General features: G+C 52.9%; 1 protein-coding gene across 1 annotated transcript in view; it reads left to right on the plus strand.

The window, feature by feature from the left end:
- Positions 1–7,600: 7,600 nt before the first annotated feature.
- Positions 7,601–19,697, plus strand: part of LOC120392479 (E3 ubiquitin-protein ligase TRIM7-like) — a 43,885-nt gene continuing 31,788 nt past the window's right edge. The window contains exons 1-3 of the mRNA XM_039517260.1: positions 7,601–7,747; positions 8,531–8,963; positions 14,920–15,015. Coding sequence (XP_039373194.1) covers positions 8,547–8,963; positions 14,920–15,015 — 513 coding nt within the window. The 5' untranslated portion in view covers positions 7,601–7,747; positions 8,531–8,546. The remainder of the gene's footprint in view (positions 7,748–8,530; positions 8,964–14,919; positions 15,016–19,697) is intronic.

Below are 19,697 nucleotides of genomic sequence, written 5' to 3' on the forward strand. Positions count from 1 at the left end.
CCTGCGGGCTCGGTGCAGCCCCGGCCGGGATCACGGGCCCATGTGCGGGGTCGGGCAGGGGCGGCCCCTCTGCTCCCAGCTGCCTGCCCGGGGCCGCTGGGTGTGAGGCACGGGCGGTCCCAGACGGGCGAAGCAACAACGTGTCTCTGCCCCGCCTCCTGCAGCCCTTCACCGGCCTCCTGCGGAGTCCCAGGCTCCTCGGTCCCCAGCCCGGCGGGAGCAGGGGCGCTGCCCGGGGACCGAACGCCGCAGCCGCCTCCACTGACCAGAGTCGCCTGCGCACACACCGGCCCCTCGGGTCTCCAGAGCCTCTTTGTAGCGCTGGGTCACAGGACGTTAATGAGGGGCCATCGGGGAGAAAACATCCTGGTTTTAAGGCGGTGCAGTGGGGCGGCTGCCTGAGAGCAGGGGACCGGGACCGGGACCGGGACCAGGGCAGAGGGAGCTGGGTCGCTCCAGCCTGGGAACCCCCCGGCTGCAGGCCTTGGCGAGGGCCGGAACAGGGACTGGGGTTGTGGAGGTGCAGCCAGGCCCTAGGCAGGGGCAGCTGGTCCAACCCCCTTGCCGATGATGAGCGGCCATCACAGGCTGCCGTCGGCCCCAGGGAGCGGGGGCGAGATGGTGACTGGCCGCAGCCACTGAGTCAAGGTGGGTTTAGAGGGTTGGGGGTTCCCCTGGGAGGGGAGACCCAGATCTGGGGGTTACTGCGGGGGCAGCGCCCCGGGGGCAGCCCCCCAAGGGAACGCGGCGCTGGGCTCTGGGAGGGACATGGGGCCAGCGGCAGGCGAGACACCGGCCTGCAGAGGGCGCGCCGTGCTGGCAAAAGAGCTAATTCCTGGACGACCAGCAGGAGGCGCCGCGCCGGTGAGTGGTTGCATCGCTGCAGGCGGGTTCGGCTCAGATTGTTGGAGAGGTTTCTCGAAGGACGTGTGAAAGGAGGCACGTTCCAGGGAGAACCGCAGCGCTCAAGGACCTTAGACACTCCGTGTCGATGGGAGAGCCGCGGGTCGGGCTGCTTTTGGAGTTGGTCAGTGATATGGGGCTATTAATGCGGTAGAAATCTGGCAACACCAACTCCCTGGCCCGGGGGGCGGGAGGCAGAAAACCAGAGGAGTCTGGATGAGCCTTGATGTGGAAATCGAAAGTTAGGGGCCATTGGGAGAGGCTGGGGGGGCGTCCTGGCGATGCCCTGAGGGTTCAGAAACAGCAGGTTATGGCCAGAGGCCCGGGGAGGCAGGGCCCAGGTGAGTGTGTCTGTCTGTCCCGTTACAAGCCGCCTGCACTGGGCGAGGAGTTGGGTCCCAAGGGGCAGGGCTCTGGGGGGCAGGGGCTGCTGGGGGGGATGAGAACAGGGCACTGCAGGGAGCCAGAGGGTTTGGGGGGCCAGGTTCAAGGTGCTGGGAGGGAGGTGGGGACTCGGGTGGACTGAGTACAGAGTGCTGGGGGAAATCGATCGTGGGCTCTCAGCTCCCCCTTTGCGCCACAGCGGAGATGAGTTTGAGCAGGACTCAGCCTCGCTGCAGGAATGGAGCCGGTGGAAAAGGAACCGTTGGGGCTGCTTTTTCCTTTACTTACGCGGAAGTAAGCTGGTTTCTGGGTTTACACCGGGGACCCTGAGATCAGAGTCTGTCTCTGATCGCCATCCCTAGGACTCCTGGGTTCTCTCCCTGGCTCTGGGAGGGGAGTGGGGGCTAGTGGTTAGCTTGGGGGGGGGGGCTGGGAGCCAGGACTCCTGGGTTCTATCCTGGCTCCGGGAGGACAGTGGGGGGTCACCCCAGTCATCCCAGGGTGCTGAGCCCCCCGGCTGCCTGAACACACTACTGCTGAGAGGTGCTGGTTGGGTGCCTGAGCTCGGGGGGGTCTGATCTTCTCTCATCTACCCCCTGGGCGAGGGGAAGCCCCTGATCGCGCACGCGTGTGTGTGTGTGTGTGTTCGTGTGTGTGTGTGCGTGTGCGTGTGTGTGTGTATTCGCTCTTGGGACTAAGAGGGACCCGACATCAATCCAGGCTCTCCGAATCTTTCTGCACAAGTCTCTCATATTTCAAACTTGTAAGTAACAGCCAGGCAAGGCGGGTTCCTTGATCTTTGTTTTCTCAACTTGTTTTCTCAAATGTTCCTTTGCTAGAGGCAGGTTTATCCCTGTTTTGCTGTAACTTTGAACCTAAGGCTAGAGGGGGTTTCTCTGGGCTCTTTGAATCTGATTACCCAGCCCCCCATGTCCTGTACCCAACCTAATCGGCCCAGCACCCCATAACTCCTCCCCCCACAGCCCCCGCCCCACTTCTACGGGGTGTTGTCCGATGTCACGAGTGTGGTGCTCTGCTCTTGTTCGATGATAACGGTCAGCTGCGTGTGTGTGTCCCCTCTGGGTGCTGCCCCGGCTCTGCAGAGAACCCCCAATGGCCTCTGCTAAGGTCCGAAGGCCCCGGCCAGGTTTATTGTCAAAGGAAGCACAGGAATGGTTCCCCGCAGACGCTACCGGACATACCCTGACAATGGACCGGCTCAGTCAGTGGCGGGACTCTCCACGGCCCCCTCGGCTGGACAGACACCGCCCCGGGGTGAATTCTTACCCACCGGTGCACACACGTTCCACCTCCCTCCTGACACGCTGAGGTGCAGCCCCTCTACGGAGCAAGGTGCCGCCTCTCACCTTGTACAAGTTGGTTCAAACAAAACAGCCCCGTCCATCATATCACTCTCCTGCCCCCGGCTTTAGCCTGGGTCAGCCTGGTCCGTGTTATCCGCGTGGAAAGTGCCAGTAGCCGAGTTTTCTGGTACCATCCTGACATGTTTATATCTCTAGTGCCCAGGAGCTTTTCGGGATGTGTCTCTTTGCAGCATCAGCCCTTCCCTTGCCAGCGTCTGGGAGCAGGGCCTGCTCTGGCTCACGGCTTCGCTTTGCTTTGTGTTAGCAAAGTCTGGACCATGACTTTAGCTCAGGCCTCAGGCCTCCTACCGGGCCTCGGATACCAAGGTTTATATCTTAGGGCCTCCTCTTACGACACCAGAGGTGGGCAAACTATGGCCCATGGGCCATATCCGGCCCACGGGACCGTCCTGCCTGGCCCCTGAGCGCCCGGCCAGGGAGGCTTCCCCCAGCCCCTCCCCTGCTGTCCCCTCTCCCCTGGAGCCTCAGCGCTCCAGCCAGACAGGCAGCTCTGAGCAGCACCGTAAGGGGGCCAGGGGGTTGCATATGGGGGAAGAGGGTCTGGGGGGGGCAGACAGGGAATGGGGGGTAGGGGGGTTGGATAGGGTGTGGGAGTCCCAGGTGGCCTGTCAGGGGTCGGGGGTGTGGATAGGGGTTGGGGCAGTCAGGAGACAGGGAGCAGAGGGGTTGGATAGGGGTGGAACCTGGGGGTGATTAGGGTCGGGGGTCTCGGGAGGAGGCGATCGGGGACAGGAAGGGTCAGGGATTCTGAGGGGGCAGTCGGGACAGGGAGCAGGGGGTTGGATAGAGGTGGGTTCCCGGGGGATGTTTAGGGGCGGGTGGTCTCTGGAGGTGGTCAGGGGACAAGGAGTGGGGACGGGGTTGGATGGGTCGGGATTCTGAGGAGGGCAGTTAGGGGATGGGGAATGGGGTTGGATGGAGGGTGGGGTCCTGGGGGTCTGTCAGGGGTCAGGGGTGTGGATAGGGGTGGGGCAGTCAGGACGGGGGTTGGATAGGGGCAGGGTCCCAGGAGGCGGTCAGGCAACAAGGAGTGGGGGTTCGAAGGATCAGGGATTCTGAGGGGGCAGGGATTCAGGGGATGGGGAATGGGGAGGGGTTCCCGGGCGTGTGGCTAGTGGTCGGGGCAGTCAGGATGGGGTTGGATGGGGTGGGGTCCAGGGGTGCTCAGGTGACAAGGAACGGGGGGGTTGGATGGGTCGGGGGTTCTGAGGGGGACAGTCAGGGGGTGGGAAGTGGAAGGAGGCGGGGGCCAGGCTGTTGAGGGGGGCACAGCCTTCCCTACCCGGCCCGCCATACAGTTCTGCAACCTCAATGTGGCCCTCAGGCCAAAAAGTTTCCCCTCCCCTGTACTACACCCTCTGTGGCAGGGTCACGGGGGGACGGTAGCCCAGCCCCCGGTGAGATGGCCCAGCTCCCCCTCCCCACTGTAAATTGGCCCAGCCTCAGTTTACCCCGACCCAGCTGACCCAGCTGTCAAACATCAGCCCCACCCAACATCTGTTCAAATTTCCTGCTTCATCCTCCCCTCCCTTCCCTATTACCGGGGCACTGCCAGGGGCGCCTGAACAGAGGGACCAGAGGGCCGTAACCCCATGACTTTTTTCCTGCCTTAAGAGCGAGCGATGTGGGGAGGAGACAGAGAGGAGCAAGTGGGGCGCGGGCGTAGGGGAAGGGGCAGAGGGGACAGGGCCGGTGGTTCCCCCACTTCTAGGGAGCATCCGGCTCTCCTGCTCCTCGCTGCCCGGGGGAGAGGCAGGCTGCAAGAGGGGAACTAATGAAGTTGTGGCCTGGTTAAAACCCGCCCCCGTGGCGTTGGCGAACACGCCTGTCGCTGCCCCGCGTTCGGGACCAGCCGGTGTCTGAATTCTCGGTGATAACGTCGTGGGTCGTCGCAGGATTCCAGCCAGAGAGTTTCTGCTTTTCTCTAGCATCTCAGCGCATCTGCAGTGAACCCACCGGAAAGTGAAAGGGGAAATAGTCCCAGCTGGGGCGGGTCTGAAGCCTTCGCCCGCGGCGCGCTGGAGGAGCCGGGAGAACGGGGGGAGATTCGCTGCCGGCTGCCCCCAGTAAGTAGCTCTGATGTTTCTCACGTTTTCCTCTCTCCTGGCTCTTGCTCCGGTTCCCTGCAAGGCCCCAGGGCTGGCGCGGGGGTGAAACCCACGAAGAGCCCGTCCGATGATCTCGCCTGCGCAGCACAGGGCAGGAAACTCTCCCCCGGGATCCCGGCATGCAGCCCGCGCTTTAGACCGGGGGGTTCTCAAGCGTTTGTCCTGGTGACCCCTTTCACACAACAAGCCCCTGAGTGTGCCCCCCCCCAATGAATTAAAAACACTTGTTTATCTATTTAACAGCATTGTAAATGCTGGAGGCAAAGCAGGGTTTGGGGTGGAGGCTGACAGCTCACGACCCCCCACGTAATAACCTCACGACCCCCCGAGGGGTCCCGACCCCCAGTTTGAGACCCCTGCTCCAGACAGGCCGGAGTGTGGTGAACACATGGTTTTATTTCTGGGAGCAGAGATGGAGCCCCCCCATCTCCCCCATTCCCTGCGGCTGGCGCTGCCACCCCCAAAGCAGGGTGTTCCTCCCAGGCAGGAACCAGCTTTTCTGCTCCCTGGGGCCACGTGGGGGTGCAAGGTCACATGACACTGCCCCCTCCTCCCCCCATTTCTGTGACCCCAGAGCTGCGCAGGCAACCTGGACTCTGCAGCTGGACACCCCCTCTGGGTCCTAGTGCTGGTCGAGCTCCCTTCTGTGCGCTGGGGGCCATCCTTCATCTTGTGCAACAGTGAGTGCCCGGGGTGGGGCAGGCAGGGCAGGGGGAAGGAAGGGGGTGGGATGGGGAGGAGCTGGAGCAGTGGGGGCGGGGCAATAGAAGGGGATGGGGGGAACTGGGGGCAGAGAGGATGGGGGGGCCTAGCATGCAGATCTTGGCAGCAGCTGGGGCTCCCCGGTTAAGCAGGCCCATCAAACCCTCCCCCTGACAAGCCCCTGTGACAGTGCTGCCCGTGGGAGCCAGCTGAGGTCACTCAATCAGGGTGAACTGCAAACAGAACGGGGCAGACAAACCCCAAACGCTGGTGGATCTTCCAATACTTAGATTTACCAACCAGCACAAAACAGTGTCTGTATCACCTCACTGGTTACTCAGAATCCAAACCCCGCAGTTCCCTTGAAGTGCCCAGCCTCAGGCCTCCATCCAGACACATACGTCAGATCCGATGCTGATTCCTGAAAATCTGATCTCATCATATAAAAGAAAAGGTTCTTCCAACCCCAAAGGATCAGCCACACACCCAGGTCCAATAACTTAGATCTTACCCAAAATACATGCTACAGCCAATTCTTACTAACGAAACTAAAATTTATTAACAGGAAGAGAGAGAGTGTTGGTTAAAAGATCACTATACAGACAGACTTGAATTCAATTCTTGAGGTTCAGACACAGCAGAGATGAGCTTGTAGTTGCCAAAAGTCCTTTTAGAAACATGTGACGTTATGACTGTGATATAATATCTCATTGAAAGGTGACAGGGCCAGAAAGAGTTAATTAACTCATAGACTGACCTGACCCATGGGTGAACCTTGAGGACAGGTTAGGAAGATCTGTAAATGACTAGAGCTTTGAAATGCAAGTCTGCATTGTTAGAGGTAGAAGGGGAGATGTTTGCTCAGGTCTCGTGATGTCAGCAAACAAGTCTTGTCTATTGCTATAGTTTTAATTCAAAGATCAAAAAAGGAATATTAACATTTATGATGATACTTGAGTGAAATAGTATTATTGTCTATGTGTCTCTTTGAAGGTTGTGCTAACCTGTATCTGAACTGTTTAATGGATAAATTACTCTGTGCTAATTGCCAGGATGTTTGGGAGAAGGAGTTGAGCCTATTGTTTTCTCAGGCCGAAAGGCTGCTGGAAATGTATAAAAACCCTGGGGCAGGATCCTGCTTCATCTCAGATCTGCTTTGGGTTTCAAGAGGGGGAAACCTTAAGCCATAAGGATTGAGATCCCCAGTCATTGACTGGAGCCACCCTGAATATGGAAATTGGACTATAACCTATGGACTATTTCTAAGAGGACTTTTGGCAACTACAGGCTCACCTCTGCTGTGTATCTGAACCTCAAGAATTGAATTCAAGTCTGTCTGTAGATTAATCTTTTAACCAACACTCTCTCTCTTTTCTTTTTTAATAAATTTTAGCTTAGTTAATAAGAATTGGCTGTAGCGTGTATTTTGGGTAAGATCTAAGTTATAATTGGACCTGGGTATGTGGCTGATCCTTTGGGGTTGGAAGAACCTTTTCTTTTATATGATGAAGTAAGATTCTCAGGAATCATCATCATATCTGACAGGTGTGTCTGGACGGAGGCCTGAGGCTGGGCACTTTAAGGGAACTGCGGGCTTTGGACTTCTAAGTGACCAGTAAGGTACTGTAGAAGCTGTTTGGTGCTGGTTGGTAAATCTAAGTATTGGAATAACCACCAGCGTTTGGGGTTTGTCTGCCCCGTTTGGTTTGCAGTTCACCCTGATTGAGTGACCTCAGCTGGCTCCCACGGGCAGCACCATCACAAAACAGTCCATAGGTTATAGTGCAATGTCCATATTCAGGGTGGCTCCAGTCAATGACTGGGGATCTCGATCCTTGTGGCTTAAGGTTTCCCCCTCTTGAAACCCAAAGCAGATCTGAGATGAAGCAGGATCGTGCCCCAGGGTTTTTATACATTTCCAGCAGCCCTTCGGCCTGAGAAGACAACAGGCTTAACTCCTTCTCTCAAACATCCTGGCCATTAGCACAGGGTAATTTATCCATTAAACAGTCAGATACAGGTTAGCACAACTTTCAGAGAGACACATAGACAATAATACTATTTCACTCAAGTGTCATCATAACTGTTAATATTCCTGTTTTGATCTTTGAATTGAAGCTCTAGCGATAGACCAGACTTGTTTGCTGACATCCCAAGACCTGAGCAAACACCTCCCCTTCTACCCCTAGCAATGCGGCTGCATTTCTAAGCTCTGTTCATTGACAGATCTTCCTAACCAGTCCTCAAGGTTCACCCCTGGGTCAGGTCAGTCTGGGAGGTAATTAACTCTTTCTGGCCCTGTCACCTTTCAATGAGATCTTATATCACACTCATAATGTCACAGCCCCCACCTCCCCTGCATCTGTACCACCCTGATGAGCCCCCCAGAAACCCCCCCCCACTGAGCCCCAACCACCTGCATCTGGACCCCACCCAAATGAACCCCACTTCCCCTGCACCCAGACACCCCCCCCAGCTCCAACCACTTTCACTTGGCCCCCCCTGCAGACTCCCATTGCCCCTGCACCTGCAACCTCCCTGTGCATCCAGATCCCCACTGAGCTGCCTGCCCCCAGACTGCCCCCCACAGAACCCTCTTACCCCCACCTGGAGCCCCCACACTAAGTCCCTCTGCACTCGGATCCTGCTGCCAGGCTGAGCCCCTGCCCACGCCTGGGGTGCCTGGCACAAGAGGGGCAGGGCCCCAGGGTGTTTGTGGGGCAGGCCTGGCCCTTGTGCTGGGTCAGGGTCAGGTTCAGCCTCACTGCCGAGTCCCTGTCCCGGGGGGGGGGAGGGGGAGGCTGCAGGGATCTCCCACCTCCATGCAGCCAGGGAGGGCGCCGGGCGTAGGGATCTGTGGGGGGAGGTCTCTGGGCGAGGGGGCACTGGGCGTAGGAACCTGTGGGGAGGTCTCTGGGCGAGGGGGCGCCGGGTGTAGGGAACATGAGGCAACATACACGTAGGAAAGGCCTGTTTCCTGTGCAACGTTCACAGTCAGACCATTTCCGAGAACAGGGAAATGAAACTAAATTCTTCTCTCCTCTGCAGAAGCAGGCAAGCGGCCATGGCTGCTGCGAATCCAGCACAACAGCTCCTAGGTGAACTGACTTGTTCAGTGTGTCGAGATTATTTTAAAGATCCAGTGTCTCTAGATTGTGGGCACCATTTCTGCCAGGGCTGCATCACTCAGTGCTGGGAGGGATTGAGTACAGACTTCCGCTGTCCTGAGTGCAGAGAAACCTTCTCCTGGAGAAACTTCAAACCAAACAGACAGCTGAGGAATATTGTAGAAGCTTCCAGAAAACTGACCCTGGAGCCAGCAAAAGAACCAGAAGTTGGGACAGTGTGTGAAAAACACCAGAGGGCTTTAGACGTCTTCTGCCAAAAGGATCAAACACCCATTTGTGTGGTTTGCCACCTGTCCCGAGATCACAAAGGACACCCTGTAGTTCTCATAGAGGAGGCTGCTGAGGATTACAAGGTAAGAAATCATGGGACGGTGTAAAAGCTGGAATGGCCAGGAACTGCTTTTTAATAAAAAAAAATTAAGGCAAAAAAATGGTGGATACGGTTAGACCCCCTTACGAACAATATTTTACCAATGAGAACACAGTTCTAACACACTGTTATTAATCTGTTCTGGCCCCAAACCATATTTAACACCAATAAGGACCCAGAAAAGTCAGCTCTGAATTGCCCAGGGGCGGAAATGTACAACCTACAGCCCAGTGCTGTTACAGTGGAAGTGCTGCCGACCTGGGACACAGATTCCACTAGGAATGAAAAAAACATCTTGTGTGCATGTGTTGTGCACTTGTCATGAGTCAGCACAGTCACGGGAACTGCTGGATCTTCCTGAAAAAGGCCCATGAAGGGGGACAGGAAAAGTCTCCTGGCTGAAATGTGGCATATGAACAAGTGTAGTTGGCTTCAATATTGTCACCGCTGAAAAAATACCAGTAACATCTGGAAAGTCCCAACTTGCAGAGATTTCAGGGACTCAGCAGCACTGACACACAAACCCTTCCAGGGGACAGTGAAGGTCTTAGACATCATTGAGCATTGGGACTGATTCTGCTTTTCTGTTTTTCATACATTATTTTTTATTTCTTGTGTAGTTTTGAGAAGAGTCGCTCTCATACGTGCAGCTGAGACATTAGAATCTGTTATTTTTCACGGGTAATTTTTAGATAGGCCTAAATGTTTCTGCTCCACAACTTTTGACTGTTATATGACCATGAGATATCGAGGGATATTTTCTCATATTCCTATAGGGCACACATGGGTCAGGTGTTTGTTTCATCTTGTCCCAAATAAGGAACAATCACTTTGTCCACGTTTCCATCAAGAACTTCATATCTGTATCAGTGACAAAAAAACCCATCTCTATCGGTCAGTCTCTGGAAATATCTCTTCCTTACCAGAGGCTCCCCCCATTAGGAGAAGATGTCTTCCTCTGTGGATCCATTTGTATTGATCTCACCTCCCGTATTGTGTGTATCACTTTGGTCCCCAAGCGGTTTTGGAACTGTGTGTTCCAGGTCCTTTTTTGTGTTCAGATAATGGCTCTCAGTAAGAAAGGGGTAATCACGGCATGTAATTAGCCAGTTCTCATGCATAAAATATTATTCTGAAGTGTCTGTAACAGTATCCAGGGCTGGCTTTAGGCACCAGCAAAGCAAGCAGGCGCTTGGGGCGGCACATTTGCAGGGGCGGCATTCAGGCCATCCTTTTTTTTTTTTGCTTGGAGGCCGGCCATAGTGCCCCATAACACTCACTTCATCCTCTCTCACAACCCTGCAGAAGCGGAGCCAGGGAGCAGTCCGGATCCAGCATGGGAGCTGAGAACTGGGACCCTGGGAACTGTAGTTCCGTGGTTAGCTCCCTGCCTAGAGACCCTGCCCTGGAGCAGGGAAAGAACTACATTTCCCAGCATTCCCTTGGCCACTATCAGCAGGAAAGGGAGGGGGAGGGAGTGCGGTAGCTGAGACCTCATGCTGCAGCTTGCTGTGAATGGAGAGCCGGCTGCTAGAAGGGTGGCCCTGTGAATGGGGAACAAGTGTGCCCAAGCAGAGATCCCCTTCAGAAGACTTCCCCAGACTGGCTGAGGGATACTGGTGTGATCTCACCTGGCAGCCCCCAAAGAAGGAATTGGGGGGACTAAATGGACAGGGCCCCTCTCTAGCTGAAGCCTGGCAAGGGAGGTACGTGGATCTCACTAGAATTTAAAATGAAAAGTGAGGGAGGGGAGGCTTGACTGGACCTGGGCAGCTCTAGATACAGCACCAGGCACGTAGGAGGATTTCCACTGCTGAGCCATGAAACCAGAAATTGACTTTTCCTTTCCAGATTTAGCTAATATTCAGAAAGGGAATCTAGCACCTGCCTTCCAGATTTGAACACCTCACAATTCAGGAGGGCTCAAGCTGAATTCGGGCAGCTGTTACTTCATTTCTCCCAAATCAAATACACTGATCCACTGTAACTTGCTGTAGGAAAAGTAGGATAAAATTGAGCAAGAAATGCTTCCTGGTGGTTATCAGGACTGGAATTGCTATTTTCAACAGCTATTGCCTTTTTTTCTTCTTCTTTTTTTTTTTTTAAAGTTTTACTTGCTTAAAAGAAGGACAGTGAGATTGGATTGGCAAATTCCCCATAGAAACAAAGAGTGGAACAAAAGAATAATAGACACCTCAATTTTTCCTCATTTATGGAGGAGAGTCTTATAATATGCATCAGATCTTCTCCAATCCCACCAGCTGAAAATTGTTCCCCTTTGCTGCAGCTCTGTAACCATGTGGGAACCAATCCTGTCTGTGTTCTGGGCACATCCAAAATTCCTGCTGAATGACCCGCCCTGGGAGCGAGTTACCAGTGACCCAGGGCTGAGGCGGCAGGAGGGTGCAGGTTGGGGGGAGTGCCCAGGGCTGGGGTGGCAGCGGGGTGTGAGTGGGGAGGGCACTGGTGGGGAAAGGAGAGCCCAGGGCTGGGGTGGCAGCGGGGTGCGGGGGGGGTGGGCCCTGGTGGGGGGGAAAGGGAGAGCCCAGAGCTGGGGCAGCAGGGGGTGGGGAGAGCCCAGGCCTGGGGCAGCAGGGAGGTGCGGGGGGAGAAGGGGAGCCCAGGGCTGGGGTAGGGGGCAGCCAAAATTTTTTTTTTGCTTGGGGCTGCAAAAACCCTAGAGCCGGCTCTGACAGTATCCACTGTTGGGTTTTTTTCAACAATTTCATTTATTAAGATGTTTCTGGCATATTTCTGTTCCTTGTGTCTCTTCGGCACCGAGCGTTCTGGGCAGTTTTCTTTATAAAGCCAGATGGAGCTTGGAAGGGGCCCCTAAAGTGGCTTCAGCGAAGGTTTCCTGTAGTGTTGTTCTCAGTTAGTTGTATGACGTGTACAGTCGCAGGCCGTGACAGGTTTAGCAAGCCAGGCAACAACTCACATGCCTTAGGCAGTTCAAAATGGCGTCCTCCATGCGGTGTAAACATGATCTCGCATGCGCTGTGTGTGAGGTCCTGCTGTGAGAAGAACAAAATAGTGTTGTACGTCGGGGCTGGAGGAATCATCCCGCGTGTCGGATCCAGCCTGCAGGCCCCGAGTCAGACAGTGCACAGGCGGTCGGGCATGCAATGCAGGCTCGTGTTTATAGATGGCACCCCACTGTATGGGAATCATGTTGGTCCCTTGTGCCACCTCAGAAAAAATAGTTATTTTTTGCCTGTAACTGGCACTTGAAGGTGGGTTCACAAAAGGTTTTCTGCGGGATAGTGTTCAGCGTAGCAGCCGTGTTAGTCTGTATCTACAGAAAGAACAGTTCTTTCTGTGCGATGGCGTTATTCTCAGTGAGTTGTATTATGCGTATAGTTTTGGTCCCATGAGCCACTTCAGAACTGTGTTTTCTGGGTCCTTTTGGGGGATAAAAAAGAGGTTCTGGGCCAGATCAGGTAAATGGTGATGTTCTATTAGTCTGTCCTTATGACTAAAATGTTGTTCTTAAATGTCTGCCACAGTATCTGCTCTTTTTGGCAACAATTTTATTTATCAAAATGCCATTCCTGTGTCTCTTCAGAACCGCGTGTTCTGTGCAGCTTTAGTAATAAAGCTAATTGTTACCCGGAATGCCCCATCAAAGATAAATTACCTGGGTCTCTCATTAGCATTATGTATTCTCATCTCTATGTACAATATGTAATAATTTCCTACACCTGTGCAACTTCAGAACCGATTGTTCCAGGTCCCTATTCTAGCACTAGAAAAGGTTCAGAAAAGGGCAACTAAAATGATTAGGGGTTTAGAGAGGGTCCCATATGAGGAAAGATTAAAGAGGCTAGGACTCTTCAGTTTGGAAAAGAGAAGACTAAGGGGGGACATGATAGAGGTATATAAAATCATGAGTGATGTTGAGAAAGTGGATAAGGAAAAGTTATTTACTTATTCCCATAATACAAGAACTAGGGGTCACCAAATGATATTAATAGGCAGCAGGTTTAAAACAAATAAAAGGAAGTTCTTCTTCACGCAGCGCACAGTCAACTTGTGGAACTCCTTACCTGAGGAGGTTGTGAAGGCTAGGACTATAACAATGTTTAAAAGGGGGCTGGATAAATTCATGGTGGCTAAGTCCATAAATGGCTATTAGCCAGGATGGGTAAGGAATGGTGTCCCTAGCCTCTGTTCGTCAGAGGGTGGAGATGGATGGCAGGAGAGAGATCACTTGATCATTGCCTGTTAGGTTCACTCCCTCAGGGGCACCTGGCATTGGCCACTGTCGGTAGACAGATACTGGGCTAGATGGACCTTTGGTCTGACGCGGTACGGCCTTTCTTATGTTCTTATGTTCCTATTGGTGTTAAAAAGTGGCTCTGGGCTGGAATGGGTTAACAAAAACATGCTGCTAATCAGTTCTTATTCCTAAACTACTGTCCTCAAGGGAATGTGCTATTTGTATAAATGTTGTCCCTTTGCCACTTCAGAACTGTGTATTCCTGGTTCCTATTAACATTCAAAAACTGGTTCTGGGCTGGAACGGGTTAATAACTGTGCTAGTAATGGGTTCTCAGTGGTAAAATATTGTCCACAAGGTCTTTTGGGGTTTTTTTGGTGTTTAACTCATTTTGGCTCAAAACCATATCTTAATGACAATGTTACTGCGGGGGGAATTCTGCACACAATATTTTAAAATTCTGCAAATTTTATTTGTCAAAATAACACAATACAATCACACCAGTTTCCATTTATTTTTTTTAATTTATTTCAAAACACCTGTCAGCAAGTCTGTCTGTAACAATACAGACACACACACAATTTCCCCCCGGGGTAGAGAGTTAAAGAAACCCCGACAACAGCCCAGTTCCTGCTTCACTGCCTCCTCCCTGCCAGAGCCCAGCCGGGGGGCCACACACTCACAGCCCGTCTCCCCCAGAGCCCAGGGATCCAGAAGGAGAAACAGCCTGATGCTGGGTCCCGGAGTTTCCTGCTCGCTGCTGCCCCCTTCCTGCTCTCAGGGTGGGCTGGCAACCGCAGCAGCTGCTGGGAACACTCCCGTTCCCTCCCCCTGGGATTGTCTCTGTTTGAGATCTGGGCTCTGCCAAGTCCAGCAGCCCCTAGTGGTGGCCAATGTCTCTGCAGCCCATTTCTGTGGGGAAAAAGGAAATTTTCGGTGCCCAACATTAATTTCTGCAAAATCCTGCATTGCGCAGCGGCACTGAATTCCCCCAGGAGCACAATGTGTTATGAGTCTGTTCTCATCACTAAAATATTGTTCTTAACTGTCTGTAAAAGCACCTGATGGTTTTTGCAACAATTTTATTGACTAAGATGTTGGTCTGGGCCTTTCTGGCTCGTTCCAGCTTTTACACCATCCCTATATTTCTAGACACGCACCCTGCAGTGCTGCCTCCCGCTAGGCATCCAGACGCCGATTTCCCACCTAAGCCCTAGAGCGATTCACAGTCTGGAGGAAGACAGGCGTTCGGCTGCCTAGGTAGAGGGTGAGGCCCAACCTGGTAGGTGGCCTCTGAACACACCTGCCAGACCAGGCCCCACAAGCTGGTACACACAGAGGCAGCCTCCTTCCTGACTCTTAGCCCAGGGGTTAGGGTGCCCACCTGGGAAGTAGGAAACATTGGTTCAAGTCCCTCCTCCACCTGATGAGGAGAAGAGATTCAAACAGGGATCTGCCATCTCTCAGGGGAGTGCCCTACCCATGGGTATTGTGGTGTGGGGCTCCCTCCCTCCCCGCTGTAGAAGCTATTGCACTGGGGATAAAGAGTCATCTGGGCCAGAGAGAGAGAGAGAGACCACAAGCGTGAGACTGACTGTACAGTCGTGGTTAGAGCACCCACCATTTTATTATGTATTTGATATTCTTGCAAATGTAAATAAATGGGGGGGGGGGAATCCTCCAAAAACAACCAAAACTAAACCAGTTTTTCTTTTGTTAGAAACAAATTCGGAGCCGTTTGGAGATTTTGAAGAAAGAGAGAGAGGAGATTCTGACATTTAAACTGAGTGGGGAAGATAAAAGCCAGAAACTGCTGGTAGGTGCCGTTATTACTGAGATGCAGATGTGCACAGGGACATTATCAATCCACGGCTTAGTCTGAGTGTCATCAGAGGAATAGTGAGTAACACATTCTCACCCGTGAAAGATGATCACTTCTTTCTTCTTATTGTAAAGAAAAACTGTTCTGCTTTAATTGAGAGTAAGCAGGAAAATGCAGCATTAAAGAGAGTTTTCGTAATCCAAATATTTTCACTGATAATTAGAGTGTAATTTGTTTACTTAACAGTAGTTTCTCCCTTAGTCTTTCAACTAAAGCTGGTTGAACATTTTCAACCAAAAAAAGCTTCCACACATAAAAGGGATTAGTAGAAAACAACTTTTTTTCCATGGGGAAAAAGTCACTTGCAACAGATTATTTTCAATTTTTTGACAGGAAATTTCAAAATTAAACATTTTTGTGTCATTTCAAACTGAAATTTTCATTTTGCTTTAAAAAAGCTGAACATTTTAAAAACTTTCGTGTTTGTTTTTTATCTCCTTTCTCTTTTTATTCCTTTTTTCTACTGCGTGCGCTAAAATGAATAACTTCCAGGTTTTTTTTCCCCTCAGTTTTTCCTTTTTCTTTTTGCCACTTTTTCAAAACTGGGAGATCTTTTGAAGAGGTACAGAGAGAAAGTACTAAAAAGAAAAACGGGGGGGGGGGAATGAATGTTAGGGGGCTTATTCCTTCACCCTCTCACTTCCCTGGCCCTTCTCACATGAACAGAGAGAAACAATACCCGAAGTCCAAAGGTGCAAACAATTTGATGTTTATTGGGGTGAACTTCCAGCAAGCACGATTCTAGTTTCCTTCCTTAGTGTCCCCCTGCCCAACTCTGACACCACAGAGCCTTGCCTGTGTCCCTGTCCCTGTTCCCATCCCCCCTTAGCAAAACATTATCCCAATTTTCCCATCCACAGTCCCTGTTCCCATTCCCCCCCTTCCTGATTGACTGCAGCCTATATAGTAAAAACTGAGTTGTGCTTAGCTATTCCTTAACCAATCATTTTACTGAAATTGAACTAACCAATCCTAACATATTGTAACATAATTATCTAACCAATTATATCCCACCACCTTAATTGGTTTACACCCAACAAAATTAATTATACAGCAGACAGAAACAGTCACAGAACCAGACAGAGGTTATGTAGACAAACAATAGGAAAGTAAAAACTACAGTAATAAAACAATACAGAAATAAAAATTTCACATCCTAGCTATTGATAAGTGAGTTCTTGCCAGACAGGATGCCATCAAACTAAGTTTCCTTTTACATCCTCTAGGCTCTTCTCTTTCTCTGGAGTTGACAGGAATATCAGGGCAGGATTGTATTCCTAATAGCCCAGTAGCACCTTATTTCAATGTGACTAGTTTGGAATGTGAGGATGTGACCAGACACTTCCCAGCTTATGGCTGCCTTTGCTGCTTAGCTGAAGGCCTTAGCCTAAGAACCAGGCCTTAGGCTGTCACACTAAAAAAAGGCCATTACACATACAGACAGTGGTTTTAATTCTTTCTTTTATACCTCTATAACTAGCTAAGTAATAAAAATACACCTACATTCTTAAACTATAGGCCTTTGCAGACAGGCCTGAATATCTATATATTAACAATGAACATTATTTTGTTCCATTTTGAGAAAAGGGAGAGAAAAATTTGACGTTTCAAAACTGACTTCAACATATTTTTTAAAGAAATAAAAAAGTTCCATTTTGAAAACAGAGAAATGGAAACAACTTTGAAATTTCAATTATTTTTGCAAATTCCCCCACCCCACAGTTTTTTAGCCAGCTGCACTCTGGCCAGCTGTGGTTATCTCTGTTGGAATCAGTTCAGCTGCTCTGGGAATCTCCTGCCCCAGAGGAGGCCGGTCACTTAGTGCCTAAAACAAAGCACAAGGACGTCATTGGAAAGACTCCAGGTCAGTTCAGTGAGCTTTGGAAAAGACGGTTACTCACCTGTAGTAACTGTTGTTCTTCGAGATGTGTTGCTCCTATCCATTCCAGTCAGGTGTGCGCGCCGCGCGTGCACGGCATCTCGGAACATTTTTACCCTAGCAACTCCGGCGGGCCGGCTGGGCGCCCCCTGGAGTGGAGCCGCTATGGCGCCTGTTATATACCCCAGCCGGCCCGTCCGCTCCTCAGTTCCTTCTTGCCGGCTACTCCGACAGTGGGGAAGGAGGGCGGGTCTGGAATGGATAGGAGCAACACATCTCGAAGAACAACAGTTACTACGGTGAGTAACCGTCTTTTCTTCTTCGAGTGATTGCTCCTATGCATTCCAGTTAGGTGATTCCCAAGCCTTACCTAGGCGGTGGGGTCGGAGTGAGACGTGGCAGAGTGTAAGACTGCGGAGCCGAAGGCTGCATCGTCTCTTGATTGCTGCACCAACGCGTAGTGGGAGGCGAAGGTGTGGACAGAAGACCAGGTGGCCGCTCTACAGATGTCCTGGATGGGAACATGGGCCAGGAAGGCGGCCGACGAGGCGTGCGCTCTCGTCGAGTGAGCAGTGAGGAGGCATGGCGGCACGCGAGCAAGCTCGTAACATGTCCGAATACATGCCGTTACCCAGGAGGAAATCTGCTGGGAGGAGACCGGCTCGCCCTTCATGCGGTCGGCGACTGCTACAAACAGCTGGGTCGAACGCCGGAAGGGCTTCGTCCGCTCGATGTAAAAGGCAAGGGCCCTGCGGACGTCCAGGGTGTGAAGCTGTTGCTCCCGAGGGGAGGCGTGCGGCTTCGGGAAGAAGACCGGGAGGAAGATCTCCTGGTTGAGGTGGAAGGCCGACACCACCTTAGGGAGGAAGGCTGGGTGTGGTCGAAGCTGCACCTTGTCTCCGTGGAAGACGGTGTATGGTGGACTAACCATTACAGCACGGAGCTCAGAGACTCGTCTCGCTGATGTAATTGCGACGAGGAAGGCCATCTTCCAGGAGAGGTAGAGCAGAGAGCCCGTGGCTAGAGGCTCGAAGGGCGGTCCCATAAGCTTGGCCAGAACGAGGTTCAAATCCCAGGTCGGGGCAGGACGCCGCACCGGCGGGTACAAGAGGTCCAGGCCTTTAAGGAAGTGGGAAACCATCTGGTTGGAGAAGATGGACCGACCTCCCATAGATGGACGAAAAGCGGACACTGCTGCCAGGTGTACTCTCAAGGAGGAGACCGCAAGACCTTGCTCCTTAAGGTACCAGAGGTAGTCCAGGATGGTAGGGACAGGGACTATAAAGGGATTGAGGCCTCGTTGGTCACACCAGAGCGCGAATCGCTTCCATTTCTCAAGGTAGGTGGAGCGAGTGGAAGGCTTTCTACTCTCCAGCAGGACTTGCTGTACTGCCGCCGAACAGTCCCTCTCCGCGTGGGTCAACCACGCAGGTACCAAGCTGTAAGATGGAGGGACTGCAGGTTCGGATGGCGGAGTCTGCCGAAGTCCTGCGTGATGAGGTCCGGCCACAACGGAAGGGGGATGGGTTCCCGAACGGAGAGCTCGAGCAGCAGGGTGTACCAGTGCTGCCTCAGCCAGGCCGGAGCTACGAGTATGACGTGGGCTCTGTCCCTCCGAAGCTTCTGTAGCACTCGGTGCACGAGCGGGAACGGAGGGAAGGCGTAGAGGAGGTGATCCTTCCAGGAGTAAAGGAAGGCGTCCGAAAGGGAGCCTGGTGAGTGACCTTGGAACGAGCAAAACAGGTGGCACTTCCAGTTCTCTTTGGAGGCAAATAGGTCTATTTGGGGAAACCCCCACCTCCGGAAGATTGTATGCACGACATCTGGGCGGAGGGACCACTCGTGGGAGAGGAACGACCTGCTGAGATGGTCGGCCAGCGTGTTCTGCACTCCCGGAAGAAAGGACGCTTCCAGGTGAATCGAGTGGGTCACACAGAAGTCCCACAGGAGCAGCGCTTCCTTGCAGAGGAGGGAGGAGCGGGCTCCGCCCTGCTTGTTCACGTAGAACATCGCTGTCGTGTTGTCCGTGAACACTGTCACGCAGCGGCCTTGCAGGCGGGTGCGGAAGGTGTGACACGCCAAACGGATCGCTCGCAGCTCGCGGATGTTGATGTGCAGAGCGAGCTCTTGGGGTGACCAAAGACCTTGGGTGTGAAGGTCGCCCAGGTGAGCCCCCCAGCCGAGCGCTGAGGCATCCGTGGTTAGAGTGGCGGACAGGCGAGGAGGGTGAAACGGGACTCCCGCACACACAACGTCTGGGTCTAGCCACCAGCTGAGGGACTCGAGGGTTGGCTTGGTGACTGTGACCACCATGTCGACAGGGTCTCGATGCGGTCGGTACACCGACGCTAGCCAGGACTGGAACGGGCGAAGGTGGAGCCGCGCGTACGCGGTGACATACGTACAGGATGCCATGTGGCCCAGGAGGCGGAGGCAGGATCGCACCGTCGTGGTAGGAAAGATGACAAGGTCTCGAATGAGGGAGACCAGTGTCTGGTGCCGAGATCGCAGTAGGCAGGCCCTGGCCAACTTGGAGTCGAGGACCACTCCAATGAACTCCACCCGCTGCGACGGAATTAAGGAGGACTTCTCGGCATTGATGAGAAGACCGAGCCGTTGAAAAAGAGACAGGATTTCTGACATCTGGTCCATTACCAGCCACCGAGACGTTGCGTGAACCAGCCAGTCGTCGAGATACGGGTAGACGTGTATCTGACGACGGCGGAGGGCTGCGGCA

This window comes from Mauremys reevesii, unplaced genomic scaffold (genome assembly GCF_016161935.1).
Source record: "Mauremys reevesii isolate NIE-2019 unplaced genomic scaffold, ASM1616193v1 Contig1, whole genome shotgun sequence".
Taxonomy (NCBI): domain Eukaryota; kingdom Metazoa; phylum Chordata; order Testudines; family Geoemydidae; genus Mauremys; species Mauremys reevesii.